The sequence below is a fragment of the Geotrypetes seraphini genome, chromosome 2, assembly GCF_902459505.1.
Source record: "Geotrypetes seraphini chromosome 2, aGeoSer1.1, whole genome shotgun sequence".
NCBI lineage: Eukaryota > Metazoa > Chordata > Amphibia > Gymnophiona > Dermophiidae > Geotrypetes > Geotrypetes seraphini.
In genome coordinates this window covers 14,802,699-14,818,024 of record NC_047085.1, presented here as the reverse complement: position 1 = coordinate 14,818,024, position 15,326 = coordinate 14,802,699, and the positions used below count along the sequence as shown (strand labels likewise).

Sequence of the window (15,326 nt, the reverse complement as noted above, 5' to 3'; positions counted from 1 at the left end):
AAGGTACAGTCTGTTTACCATCTTTCTCCAACTTCAATCTGTATTTACATATGACAAACATGTTCAATTAATGCATACAATTAGAGAATGACACGGGGGTAAATTTGTCCCCATATGAACTCAATTTACCCATCCCCATAAGTTATGTTGCTGTCCCATTCCTGTAAGCTCTACCTTAACTGCACAGTCCTCGGACACTTATATGTTTGAAGCTTGTGCAAATCAGGACAGAGCTTGCAGGAATGGGGAGAGGACAGGAAAAGAACTCGCCAGGAAGGGAAAATGAGTTTCCCGCAGGGACGGGGGAAAATTTGTCCCCATGTCAATCTCTGCATACAGTCTTCAAAACAGAAGCATAAACAGTAACTCACCATTTCCATTTTTTTTCTTCTTCCAGTTGCTTTTTTTCTTCTTCTAGTTGTTTTTTTTCCTCCCTTGTCATCTTATTTTTGGATTTCTTTGGTTTGCTTTCAGCATCCTCCTCCTCTTTAATTTTCCTTTTTCTTGAACCTTTTTTATTTTGCTGTACTTCTTTTTCTATTTTATTTTTGCCATCTTTCATTTGTCTTTTTCTGTTCTTTTCTTTTTCATTCATTTTGTCTTGCTTCCTTTTATTGCATACTATTTCTGGTTCAGCATCTTCATCACTTATTATTGTTTCCTTGTTTAATCTCTTGGTTTTCTTGTTTTTTTGCTGTTTGTTTGTTTTATCTACTACTTCGTCCCCTTCCACATTTATTTTTCTTTTTTTGTGCTCTTTAGGTTTCTTTTTTTCTTTTTCCTTTAGCTTTCTTTTGTTCTTTTTCCTCCCCCTTTCATCTGCACTTTTTCCCATTTCATTCACCATTTCTTCAAATGTATTCCCATTTTCTAATACCAATTTACTCCCTTCTTTTTCTACTTCATCTTCTAAAACTTTTTTGTTTTTTTCTTCAGCATTAATCATTTCTGCTTCATTTCCATTTATGTCTAATAGACCTCTCTCTTTGCCATTTCTCTCCTCCTTTTTTATCTTTCCTGTCATCTCAGAATTTACTTCAATTTGTTTGATCAAGTCCTTTGTATTTGTCCCTATCCAGATTTCTTTAGCTTTCTTCTCATTTTCATATTCTGTTTCTCTCTTCTCACATATTTCTTGCATTCCCTCTGCTTTATCTATTTTTTTGTTTCTCTTTCGCCTACTGATTTTCTTTTCCTTGCCTTTTTTCCTTTCTGATAACTTCCCATTCCTCACATCTCTTTTATCCTCTGGTTTCTCTTCCTCTGTCATCACATCAGTCTTCTCTTTCTTCTTGACGTTTTCATCCTTGACTTTTACTTGAATCTTTTCAGCTCCTAAGTCTCCTCCTTCCTTTTCATTTTTCAACTCTTCCTGTACATTCACTTTTTTCCTTTCATCTATATTTCCTTTGTTCACATCACTCTCTTTAATCAAATCTAACACCTCTCTTTTTTCACTTGCATCGTTCTCATTATATTTGTCTATTTTTTCTTTCCTAGCTATTTTCTCACTTTTATCTGTCACTTGTTCTCTGTCTATATTCTCAGTATTTCCTTCCTCTGGGTCTTGATCTTTGACCTTCTCTTTCCTCTCAAGATTCTCTTTGTTAGCTACCTGCTCCTTTTGTAAAATCTGATATTTATTTTCGCTCTCATCTAGTCCTTTTTTCCTAATAATCAATCTCTCTTCTACACTGTTCTCCATACTCGCTGATTTTACTTCTATCTTTCCCCCTTCTCTTTTTTCGTTCATCCCTTTATCTTCAAATTCCTCTTTATCTGTCAGTTTGTTATTGTTCTTTATTTTTTCCTCCAGCTTTTCATTTTCTAGCTTTTCAATCATCCTTTTTTTTCTCTTGTGTTTCTCTTCCTTTGATATCCCTTTATCTAACATTTGCTTTTCTCTTCTATGGTCTAAATCTAGTTCTTTTCTTTTTATTGGTTCTTCATTTGCTTCCTCTGTTGTCTCTATCAATTGGTCACCTATGGTATCACTTTTCTTTTCTCCCTCCACTTCCATAAGTCTCTTTTTATTTAACTTTCCTTTTCTCTCGCTCTCTTCTACTAAATTCATGTTACCTTCCCCCTCTATTTTCTCTGTGCTTGGACAGTCTTTGCCCTCATCTTTGCATTCAGTTTTTTTACCCAAATTTATTTGATTTTGCTTCAGTGTTTTCCTCTCATCTGTTTTTTTCTTTTGTTTCTTTACCTTCCCTTTTTCATCATCACTCACACGCTTTTTTTTTGCTAGCGCTGTATTTTTACTTGTTTTTTTATGTTGCTTTTTAACACCTTTACTTTTACTTTTGCTTTTATTTTTTGTTTTAAGTAAAGCTTCATCTTCAGTGTCATATTTTTTCTTCTCCCGCGATTCGTTTTCCTTCTCTGCCTCAAATCCTTTCTGTGGATATTGAAGTTCACTTTCCTTTTCCTTCTGTTTTTCTATTTTCAAATTATTTTTCATGCAATCCAAGCCATCTTTAGTTTCATTTGAGGTCCCATTTATCATCCTTTCCTTGCACTTCCCAACCTTCATCTCCTTTTCACTTTCTCCTTCACTAACTTGCTCTCTTTCTTTCCAGTCTGTCAGTTCTTCCTTTTCTAGTTCACCATTAATAATTTCTTTTATTTGCTTTTTTGCACTTGGCTTACGACTGCATTCTTCTACATCGTGTTTCATCAGGCAATCCAATGTGCTTGATACTGGCTTTTTAATTTTCACATTTTTATCTTCTCCTTTAGCTCCTCCATTTAAAGTTTCTTTACTAAGCTGAAAGTCTTTGGTGCTCCCTCCCTTATTTGTATCACTTACAACCTTCAGAAAAAAAGATTGGAAAATAAACATTATACACAGCATATCTCCAAGGCATCATAGTATATGAAATATACAGTAATCTCAGTCTGGAAGCATGATGTAATTGTCTGGCTAAAAAAAAAAGGAAGTCCATCACAGGCACAAAGGCTCAGATTCTATAAATGATGCCTGAAATTAGCACACTTAGTCAATCTAGGTACCTAATTATTTAATTAGGCTAATCAACACTGTTAATTGAAAAGAGCCATTAAAAACAATTTTTAAAAACTTAATTTGCTTATAGGCGTCTATTCCGAGGCACCTACCAGAAAGTAGGCATGGGTTGGGGCGGATTCTAAGCGAATTTTGGACATGGTTTGACTTAGGCTCTGGTAGGTGCCTAACTTAGGCGTACTTATTTAGGCCAAGAAAACTCTGGCATAAATAGGAGTGCATCTCAGATTTCGATACTTGGGCGCCACTGGGCGCGATTCTATAGACTGCACCTAGCAGATTACTGACAATTGCGCTCAGCAACGCCATTTATAGAATCAGGGCCAAAGAGCATGCTGCACAACTTCCCTTATCATTTACAAGTCCAAAAATCCTGACCTCTGGGGGGATTGGCTAAATTGAGATTTTCCAGATTCTCAGGCAGTACTTTAAAAATTCACATTTAATAAAGAAGAGATGAACAGGCAAATTTTGTCTCCTCCCATCCCCCCCAAAACAAAACCCAAGCAAAAAGAAAAACTTGCCTTACAGTAGTGAACAAAGAAGGCAAGAGAGATGTCCTAATAACTAAGTATAAATTTATCATTAAAAGCGTTACTTCCCAGGCACAGTGGTCAGAACTACAGCCTCAGCACCCTGAAGTTGTGGGTTCAAATCCCATGTTGCCCCTTAATCCCCCAATGCCCCAGGTACATTAGATAAGTGTGAGCCTATCGGAACACAGTACAGTTTTAGAAAATGGCCAAGGTCAAAGCAAAGTCCAGATCTCCAAGGCATTCCCTGTGGCTACAGCCTCCCTCCTCCTGCACGATATCACTTTTTCCTCCCTCCCCCCTTCCATGTACCTTCTCAGAAGCAAGTATTCTGTCTTTTGCAGTGCCACCAGCAGCCTTACTCACAGGCTGTCTGTAGCTTGTAATGGGCCTTTCCCTCCGACCCATCCAGCTCCTGAAAAGTTACATTAGAAGGAGTGGGACTGGACAGAAGGAAAGGCCTGATGCAGCCTGCGAGTAAGCGTGCTGGCAGCACTGCAGGATGGAAGAACTGTTTGCTCCTGAAAAGGTAAAAAGGTACACGAGGGAGGGGAGTGAGAGAGAGCTACAGGCAGGGCTGGGAAAGGAGGAAGGAAAGTGTGCCGTTCGGATTCTCAGGTGGCCCGGTTATCTTAATTGTGAAGGGTCCAGATTTTTTGGACTTGTACTGTATATTCTGTATTTTAAAATTACACTTTACACTGAAATATACCAACCAGGGTATGAAAATAAAAAACTTTATAAAATGCTACTGGGCTAAAAGATGTAAAAATATACTCTCCAGATATATTATCTGACATGTTCACAAGATAATGAATAGGAGGCCTTTTGGCCTTAACACTATAAAATCCACTTTGAAACAAAAAAGTGTATTTAAAGTTATATTGCTGAAGTCAAAACAGATGGCTGAAGATATTTTATAAGTTACAGGCATTTAACTGCATTGTCATAATACTTACATTTATCATTTGCTCTTTTTCATAAATTTATAATCTCATTTCCTTTCTTCTTGTCACATATACATATATATATGGTTTCTACTGTCTCCAACCCTCATAATTTATTCAGAAAAAGAAAAGTACTGTAACATCACTTGGATTCACAGACAAATCTAAGATTTTTGCCACTTTTTCTCTTCCAGATAATCCTCCTCCTCTCATCTCACATTTTCTCTTCTGTTTCATGAGAGCCTAAGGCCCAGATTCTGCAAAAGGCACAATTAGCGGCAGCCTCCTGCAAAAGCAGTGCCATTTGTGTCTCTGTCACCCAATGGCGCCTTTTTCAGAATCACGTCCAACTAGGTGCCAGAAATGTAGGCCAGAGTTTGACAGGCCTACATTCCCAGTGCTCACTTTACTCGAGAATCGTGTCCATAAAAGCACCTCAAGGATGCCTACGTCCACTTCCAGTATAAACCATGCCTACTTTAGACAGGTGTCCTTAAATGCCTCTGTGGCCTCAGTCTGGCGGTACTTTTAGTAGGCATCTGAAGACGCCTACTTTTTTTTTTTCTTTGTTTTAAATGACGTGGTAAATTACCATGTCATTTATCACCAATTAAGTTAGGCTGAAAGAAACACAATAAATGACGGCAGATGAAGAAGGATGGGACTTGATATATCGCCTTTTCTATGTGTTTTACATAATCAAAGCGGTTTAAGTATTTAAGGCCTAGATTCACTAAACTCACCTTTCCGATCCGATCCTTGGGCGATTCATGACTGAGTCTTCCCGGGCAACCGATTCACTACAAGTCATCATGCAAATTAATTTGATCGGAGGCATGCCCCACAGTGACCCCATGGATCAATACAGTGCAATCCTGATGCATGCGCAGACCATCTTCTCCGCACAAGCGAGGTCAAAACAAGAGGGGAGGGGGCTTTAATGGAACAGAACATGCTTTAGCCAGAGCTATATGCAGCCAGGAACAGAACACGCTTTTAACCCGTGGGTTGAAACCATGGGTTCGCACTGCAGGGACAGGGCAGCAGAGAGCAGGAGAGTCAGCAGAGCTTGCCTTCTTGCGCTTTTTGCACAAGGGAGATGCGTTTAAATTGGTTTTATTTTTGTTTTGATATTGGGATTTCAGGGCTGCAGAGAGCAGGACAGTTGGCAAGGATGTGAGCAACTGGTCCTCAGCAGTCACTTCTTTTTGGATCAGCCAGCCCAATCGCCGTTCCTTCGTTGGTTTAATGAATCGCTGCCTTCCTACTTTGCATGCCATTTCTCCTCATTTGCATGTGCAGACGGGTGAGGATCGGATCGGCCAGAAGGTTAGTGAATCGGGTTGGTGGTCGGAGAAGGCTCGCAAAGCTTAGTGAATCTAGCCCTTAGATGGGTACTTTTTTGTACCCGGGGCGATGCAAGTGTTAAGTGACTTGCCCAGAGTCACAAGGTGCTGCAGTGGGTATCAAACTCACAACCTCAGGGTGCTGAGGCAGCTTTAAAGACCCGCATAGTCCATCCAAGTCATTCATGTTTAAACATTGATTGCAAAATTTGCCATTATGCCAACCACATAAGTAATTAAATAGGACGCGGTCTCGGGACACTATCTTATAACCAAAAGGTATTGAAAAGAGCAGTGGCGTAGTAAGGGGAGGGGGTGTCCGCCCCAGGCACCATCTTAGTGGGGGAACTGGCACCCCTCTTCTTCTCTCCCCTGCCGCTTCTTCCCACTCCTCCCCCCACCCCCCACTGCACGGGCGTGCTTTCACTTTCCCACCACCGTACCTCTAGCTCTTCACAGGTGTGAGCAGCAACTCCACCAGCTGCCTGCGCCAACGCCGGCTCCCCCTCCAACGTCACTTCCGGGTCCGTAGCCTAGGAAGTGACATCAAAGGGAGAGCCGAAGTTGGCGTGGGCAGCAAGTTGGTGATGTTGCTCATGCTGGGGAAGTTAATGAGGTACAGGAGAAGGAATGGAGGCACATTCATGGCGGGGGGAGGGAGGAGTGGAAAAGAGGGCGGGGAGGGGTCCCATCACCATGGGCACCTCTCACCCTCGCTACACCGCTGGATAACAGTACTTATTTGCTACTCAACAATAAGATGTTTTCCCCTCTCCCTTGAAGCGCACAACACCCTCACTCGTAGCATATGGTAATACGGTGATATACAAAACACAGACTTGATCATCTGTCTTTTGCTGTTTGTGAGACATTATCCTTGGCTCCCAACTACTCTTGTCTAACATAATACCTCAACAGTTATGTTTTGTTACCATCTTCCTATTTAGGAAACCCTTGTGCTTACCCATGCACATTACATTACATTACATTACATTAATGACTTCTATTCCGCCTGTACCTTGCAGTTCTAAGCGGATTACAACAAAAAGATAACTGGACATTTCCAGGAATAGGAATACAATTAACGACGTAGGGCCTAATACTCCACCTCAAAGGTATTTCCTGAAATTACCCCCAAGTCTACTACCCTGCAACCTCCGTTCATGTGCTCTAGTTCTACAGCCTCCATGTCTCTGGAAGAGGTTGGTTTGTATATTAGTATCTTTGAATTATTATTTTTGATTTATTTATTAAAAAGATTTCTCTCTTGCACGTTTCAAAATCTGTGTGAGTTAAATAAAACATACCAGTACACAATTCTAGTCAAACATACAAACAGCAATAAAATATAAACAATCTCATCACATATTTTAAAAAGCTTCATGGTAATAAAATGCCTTCACGCACTTTCTAAATACCGTCATTGATGCTTTTGTCGCTTAAGGAGAAATTAGGTTCTTACCTGCTAATTTTCTTTCTGTTAGCCTGTAGACTGGTATAGTCCTTACGAATGGGTTATATGCCTCACTGCTACCAGCAGGTGGAGACTGAGCACAAACTTGTATATCAGGCTAGAATCTGCCTAGCAACTCAGTTTGCCGAATAGCCAAGCAGAACCTAGGAAAGACTTCAACTGAAAACAGTATAACACACTCCGAACAGAAGTGGAAAAAACAACAAATACCGTATTTTTTGCTCCATAAGACACACCAACCTGTAGAGGAGGAAAAACCAAGAAAAAATATTCTGAACGAAATGCTGTGCCCTGTACTCTGTACCCTCTCTGGTGGTCTAGTGGTAGGCCGGTACAGGGCACGTCTAGAGGTGGGCACGTCTAATGGTAGACACGCGTAGTGGCATCCAGCCAGCCCCAAGCCAGCCCGCCCCAAGCCACCCATACCCAAGCCAGCCATCCCCGATACCTTTTTAAATTGTCCCCCTGTACTTTTAAATCATCCCCCCAGTAGATCATCCCCTCAGTATTTTTAAATAAATCATCTCCTCCCAGTACTTTTAGATCTTCCCCATTACTTTTAGATCTTCCCTCCCAGTAGATCATCCCCCCCAGTACTTTTAGATAATCTTCCCCCCAGTATTTTTAGATCATCCCCCCCATACCTGGTGATCCAGTGTGTATCCCTCCCTCGCTAGCGGCGCACAGGTCAGAAGCGCAGATGTCAGGATCAAGCTTTCCGAGCTCCCGCTTGGGCCTGCACTGCTTTCTGAATGGCTGGGGTCAGTTCTTGCGAGAACTGATGAAGCCATTTTAGAAAACAGCACGGGCCCAAGCGGGCACGCGGAAAGCTTGCTCCTGACGTCTGCGCTCCTGGCCTGTGCGTTGCTAGCGAGGGAGAGATACATGCTGGACAACTAGGGACTGCAACGACAAAGAGGAGGCAGCAGAGGGCGGGTAGCTGTTTTAAAAGGTGCGGCTACAGCAGGCGGGAAGGTGTTTTAAAAGGTGGGTGGCGGGGTGTTTAAAATGGTGCAGTGAGGGGGCGGGATCAAAATTGTACCTTCGCTCCATAAGACACACTGAGATTTCCACCCACTTTTGGGTGGAAAAAAGTGTGTCTTATGGAGCAAAAAATACGGTACTTATAAACTACTGTTGGAACATGTGTAGACCTTAATCCTGATATAGAAAACATCCCCAAAGCTCGCCAGCTGAGCCACAGATGCTGTTCTTACTTCTTCCCGGCCCTAGAAAAATTCTAGAACCTGCAGAAAAACCAAAATCTGCACGTGAGCAAAACAAAAACCCACAATCACCGCATAAAGACAGACAGGGTGGGGGACTATACTTGTCTACAAGCTAACAGAAAGAAAATTAGAAGGTAAGAACCTAATTTCTCCTTCTGTATCACTTGGTAGACTGGTATAGTCCTTACAAATGGGACGTACCAAAGCAGTACCCATTAAGGGTGGGACCCCTGAAGGGCCAACATCAGAACACGTTCACTGAATACCGCGTCCCGACGTACTTGAACATCCACATGGTAGTGTCTTACAAAGGAATGCAGAGAATACCAAACTGCAGCTTTGCAAATATCTACTGGAGGCAACTTAGAAGATTCAACCCAAGAAGCTGCCTGACCCCTACTGGAATGAGCCTTAAGAAATTCTGGAACAGGCTTCTTCTTCAGAAGATAAGTGGAAGCAATAATCTCCTTGATCCAGCACGCAATAGTAGCCTTAGAAGCGCCATCCCACTTACAAGGACCCGCTAGAAGGTCAAAGAGATGATCTGATTTCCTGATCTCCTGGGTCCTCTGCACATAAGAGCGAAGGACCTGACTGACATCTAACTTGCGCAGATGTCTCTGCTCAGAAGAGCCCTCACGGCTACCCAACACCGGGAGGACCACTGTCTGAATGACATGAAAAGGAGAAACTATCTTTGGGAGAAAGGAAGGAACAGGCCTCAAGACAACCCGCTCCCTAGAAAAATCCAAGAAGGGAGCCCTACAAGAGAAAGCCTGCAGTTCAGAAACACGAAGTAATAGCCACCAAGAAGCCCGCTTTAAGAGTAAGGTCCTTCAAAAAGCAGTCGCCCAACAGTTCAAAAGGAGGGCTTGAGCAACTTGGCAGCCCACAAGAAGCGAATCACATCAGGAATGGCAGTCAAACGCTGACAAAGCCGTAAGCTGAACCCGGAGAGAAGACCAAGCCAGTCCCCTATCCAGGCCATCCTGCAAGAACTCTAAGATGTTAGGCAAAGAAGCGCGAAAAGAGACCACGCCACGCACATCACACCACTCCTCAAATAGTCGCCAAACCCTCACATAAGCCCGAGAGATGGAAAGCCTCCAGGACCCAAGGAGAGTTGAGATCACTTTATCTGAATAACCTTTCTTACCTAGGCGACCCCTTTCAAGAGCCAAGCCGTAAGACCTGGAGAGAACATTGGAATTGGACCCTGAGTTAGAAGGTCATCCAAGAGAGGCAGAGGAAGAGGATCCGCCACCAGATGCCTCACCAGATCCGCGTACCACAGTTGTCGAGGCCAATCCAGAGCCACCAGAATCACGAGGCCCGGATGGCGAATTCTGCGGAGAAGAACTCTCCCCACTAATGGCCACGGAGGGAACACATACGACAGCCCCTCCATTGGCCATGGTTGAACCAGAGCATCCAGGCCCTCGGACTGATCATCTCTGCGACGAAGGAAGAAGCGGGGTGTTTTGACATGGACAGTTGTGGCCATCAGGTTTATGAGGGGCTGACCCCAAGATTGCACTATCAACTGAAAGGCCACTGGGCTGAGACACCACTCTCTGGGATCTAGCATGTGACGACTTAGGAAGTCCGCTTTAACATTTTTCACTCCGGCTATGTGGGAAGCTGATATTTCTTGAAGGGCGACTCCGCCCAGACCATGAGCAGAGTCGCCCCCATCAAAAAGGACTGGAAGGCTAGCAACGCCAGATGAATCGCTCTGGTCTCCAAGACATTGATCGGCCAAGAAGCCTCCTTCGTGAACCAGGTGCCCTGAGCTGAGTGACCTAGACACTGAGCTCCCCAACTGAGAAGACTGGCATCCGTGAGCAGCACCGTCCACTGCGGCTGCACCAGACTCACCCCTTGTACTAGATGGGGGGTCTGGAGCCACCAACGAAGACTGCCCCGAGCTAAGCCCGGAAGCGGACCAGGGTGATCTAGACTGTACCTCTGAGGCGACCACCTCCAAAGAAGAGCATACTGAAGAGGACGCATGTGGGCCCGCAACCACCTCATGACATAGAGGAAGGCCGCCATCGACCCCAAGACTTGGAGGAAATACTGCGCCCAAGGACACCGGGATGCCATAAGCAGGCGAATCTGAGATTTCAATTTGCTTACCTGGGCCTCTGGAAGGAAGACCTTCCTCAAGGAGGTATCAAACAGCACTCCTAAATACTCCAGGTGCTGAGAGGGAAACAACCGGCTCTTGGCATGGTTGAGTACCCATCCCAGTGACTGCAGAAACTCCACCACCGGAGCCGTGACCCGGGTGCTCTCCTGCGACGACTTCGCTCGAATCAACCAGTTGTCCAGGTATGAATGAACTAGAATGCCTTCTTTGCACAACACCGCCACAAAGACCACCATCACCTTGGTGAACTTCCGCGGGGCCGTGGCCAAACTAAAGGGGAGTGCATAGAACTGATAATTTTGCCCCAAGATCGCAAAGCGCAGGAAGCGATGATGGGATGCCTGAATAGGAATGTGCAAGTAGGCCTTGGTCAGATCTAGAGAGGTCAGAAACTCCCTTGGCTGAACCGCCAGAATCACCAACCACAGAATGTCCATGCGGAAGGAAGGCACGTGAAGAGCCCTGTTGACCCCCTTCAATTCCAGGATGGGCTGAAAGGTCCCTTCTTTCTTTGGCACCACAAAGTAAAATCGAGTACCAACCTGTGCCGCATTCCTGCGAGGGAACTGGAACCACCAAGTGGAGATCTAACAGTCTTTGAAGGGTCTGACGAAAGGCCTGCTGCTTCCATGCCACCTGCGAGGGAGAAGCGAGAAACTTCCAGAACCCACTGATCGGACGTGATGTCTGCCCACTTTGGATAAAAATCCTTCAGCCGGGCGTCCACCAGAACCAAGAAGGGTGCCGGCAAGAAGTCATTGTGCAGGACGGGCGGCCCCCCCAAAAGGACTGAATGTGCTGGAAGAACCTGCCTCTAGAGAGCCCAGGCGACTGAAGAGGCAGCCCCTCGACCAGGGTGGAAACGACGGAAATAACGCCCACGAGCAGCACCACCTTGAGCCAGCTGCCTAGACCTATCCTCAGGCAAACGAGGCACTTTAGAACCAGTGAGAGTCTGAACCAACCTGTTCAGATCCTCACCAAAACAAGAAAGAGCCTTTTAAAGGAAACTTTGTGAACATAGCTTTGGATGCCGCATCTACAGACCAAGCACGAAGCCACAAGGTACGGCGAGCTGCCACTGCAAACGCCGACTTGGCAGAAGTTCGCTAGAGGTCATACATGTCATCTGAAAGATAAGCACCCAACTCAATCCTTGCTAGCTCGTGCTTGAGCAGTTCCCAATCCTCAGTTTTACAGTCGAGGACATGCTCGGCCCAGCGAAAAAAACGCCTAAGCCACCAGCCCACCACACATCACCACCTGGACCGCCAGAGCAGTCACATCAAAACTTTGTTTAAAGTGAGATTCCAACTTACGCTCCTCGAGGTCCTTTAAGGCCGCACCACCCTCAACAGGCACGGTATGCCTTTTAGAGAGGCCGAGACCACCGTGTCCACTACAGGCAACTTCAGAGTGTCCCTATCCCCTTCAGGAATGGGATACAGGAGGGCCATGGAGCCCACAAGTGAAAGGGAGCTTCTGGCACTGTGCGAGCATAATATCCTAAATATCCTGATGCATAGGAAAAGAGCGGGATGCAGAGCGGATCCCCTTGCAAGGGGTCCACCGCATGCGGGGGTTCTGAAACGGTGTCCTCAAAGTGCAAAACCAAGGAGACCTGAAGAATTAACTCATGAAGCTTGTCCCGCTGTAAAATGCGCACCACAGACACATCTTCGCCAGCTGGGGAGTGCTCGAACCCCTCGCTGATAGAATCTGACCCCCCAAGAAGATCCTGGAAATCTTCCCAAGGATCCAGGTCCTCATCAATAACATCTTGCTCCTCTGGGCAAAAAAACTCATCCCAAGAGACCCTTGGGCGTTTGGATGAGAGAGGAGTAGATGGGGCAAAACCGCCGCTGTGTGGTGCTGCACTGGGGAAGACGTTGAGGGCAACCCCCCCCTCCAAGACCCCCGGAGTGGACACGGAACCTCCAGCTTCCAGCACATAAGCTTTACAAAGTGCTAACATAAATTAAGGGGGGAAACCCCCAGCGGCCCCAAGGGACTCCTTGCCCCTGTATTTCCAGAACAGGGGGAAGGTCACCTGAGGTAACCGAGATGAAAGAAGAAGTTTCTGCTGAAATTGGACCTGAAACCGCCAAAATCAGAGCTCCTGTGGCCTGCCGCATCTTAAAAGCCTGGGACTATCCTGACGCTGAGGCCGAGGAACCGACTGACGCGAAAAGGGAATCCCCACCCGTTCCTAAGGCAAGGGAATCCTTTTCTCCCTGACCGTTGGCATCTGGGGAATCCTCCGTGTGAGCATCAGGGGAAGCCCAGGCTTCCCCGCAATCCAAAGCCGACTCGTGAGGTACATGCGGCGGAGTGACCTGGCCACCGGCATCCGCTGCTGACGAGGCTACCCCACCGCTCCACCTCGCGTCTGGAGCACAATGAGCATTTTTTCCCTTTAAAAGTGCTCATTGTGCTGAAAACTGCCCTAGCAGAAAGAAAAGTGCCAGTTAGATGAGAAAATACAGTAAAAAGGCAGTTTAAAAAGGAAATGAGCCCTTTAGACTGGCATACCTCAAGATTTTGTCTATTTTTTTTTTTTTTACAGAACAGACTCCACGGCTCTCAAAGCTGGAGGGCTGACCAACCAGGGGGCCAGGCCACCGGCTGAGGCACCTCTACAAAAATATGGGGAGGTGGAGGAAAGTGGGGGGAGGGATCCAGCTCAAGACCCAACGGGTTTAACACCCCCAAGGTTGGACGGATCTCCAAACAGGACCCGTCCAAGCTCTATTCGGCACATAGGGGAACCCAGGAGTCCAAAATAAAATTCCAACAATGCTAGAAGGGGAGCTGATCTAGTCTTACCCACCTGCTATGGAGACTGAGACAGACTGAGTTGCTAGGCAGATTCTAGCCTGATATACAAGTTTGTGCTGTCTCCACCTGCTGGTAGCAGTGAGGCATATAATCCATTCGTAAGGACTAAACCAGTCTACCAAGCGATACAGAAATGTTTGCAGTCTCCCGGGTTAGTGAGCTATATTTTCCAGGAAATAAAAAAATATTCTTTTTGTATCCTTCCCTCATCTTCCAGCCTTCACCTAGGTATAAGCTACACAATTTACTTCTGGAAACTTACCACCTGATTTTCAATTTTAACTTTCAAGTTTGTCTCTTCATCTTCCATTCGCATTTTCTTAGTTCTCTGCCCCAATCTAAAAAAACACAAACAAATTGTGAGTGAACACGGTGCAAGGAATTAAACAATTAATCTCAAGCAGCACTATACGCACACAGTCTGGAATGAATATCACTGTAAGATACTTTTATTTAGAAAACATTTAGAACCCTGCTTAACCCACCAACGTTCTTATGGGCTTATGTCAAACAGACATTGAACAAGAAACAGGTACAAGAGACACTGCAAAACACACATTGACATTGTGGGCCTGATTCTGTATAGGACGCCTGGTCTCAGCAGCCACCTAAGTGGCTTTTGAGAATCGCACACAGGTGTCCTATATAGAATCACATCTGTCCTCATGCCTAACCCTATATAACCACCCTGATTCTTTAATCGGCATCCATGTCACAGGTGCCGGTTAGAGAATCGCATTACCACCAAGCTAATTGCGGCAAAGGAATCTCCCTGCTGTGATCAGTTTAGCAGCTGCAGCAGGGCACCCATTCCACCCCCCCCCCCCCCCACAATTGATGTCAGCCAGCAGGAGGGATGCTCCCTCCCTTCTGCCAGAACCCCTTAAGCCCCCCGCAACTGTCCACGGTAGAAGGCATGACCAATTCCTCCTGCCATAGTCCAAGGCAGGAGGGATGCCCACTCCCTCTTGCTGCCACCCCCGGAGGCATCCCCCGGCAGGAGGCATGGCCACTCTTTCCTGCTGCTGGCCCCTTCATCCCTGAACCCCAATGAACAGTCCCTGACTCCACCTCAAAACCCCCAAGATTCCCCTGACGCTCCCTGACTCCACCCCAACAACCCCAAGATCCCTCTGCCACTCCCCCCCCTCAAAAGCCCCTCGTACCTTTATCTGATGGCCTGCAAAAGGGATGCCCACTCCCTCCCAATGCAAAATGGTGGGCCTTCCCAGTGCATTCTGGGATACTTCTACCTCTAACCCTCTGTTGTAGTTCCTTCCTATTTCTCCTACTGTAAACCGCGTCGAGCTCTACGAACGTGGAGATGATGCGGTATACAAACCTAAGGATTAGATTAGATTACATGAGGGAGGGGCCTAAGGTCCTGATTGGCTCAGATGTCTAAGGCCCCTCTTAACTAATAATCACATAAAATAAAAGGTTGCAAAAAAAGTTACCACAGAATAAATGGAGCTAAAAAATATATAAATCATATACCTTCCTGAGCTTTCCTCCCGATGGTGTTTCACTGCGTTTTTTTCAGGATGATAAACTTTGCAAGAATGATCTAAAATGGCCTCTTTCCTAATGGGAAGCAAAATAAAACACTGGTTGTATATTTTTTCACCTATAAATGTATAATGTGCTCACTTTTCTACATTTTGAGGTAATGATTTTATTTGTTTTGTTCCAATTGCCAAAATCTCTGTCAAAACCTACTCCAGCCCATCTACACCCTCCCAGCCATTAAAGCCCTAACGGGCATATACAGACACAGAC

At 45.4% G+C, this 15,326-nt stretch overlaps 1 protein-coding gene across 6 annotated transcripts in view; it reads right to left on the bottom strand.

The window, feature by feature from the left end:
• Positions 1-15,326, bottom strand: part of TOP1MT (DNA topoisomerase I mitochondrial) — a 209,939-nt gene that overhangs the window by 152,021 nt on the left and 42,592 nt on the right. For all 6 annotated transcript variants that reach the window (XM_033933371.1, XM_033933369.1, XM_033933366.1 and 3 more), the window contains exons 4-6: positions 15,045-15,131; positions 13,810-13,885; positions 372-2,815 (exon numbers count right to left, since the gene is read on the bottom strand). In XM_033933371.1, coding sequence (XP_033789262.1) covers positions 372-2,815; positions 13,810-13,885; positions 15,045-15,131 — 2,607 coding nt within the window. The remainder of the gene's footprint in view (positions 1-371; positions 2,816-13,809; positions 13,886-15,044; positions 15,132-15,326) is intronic.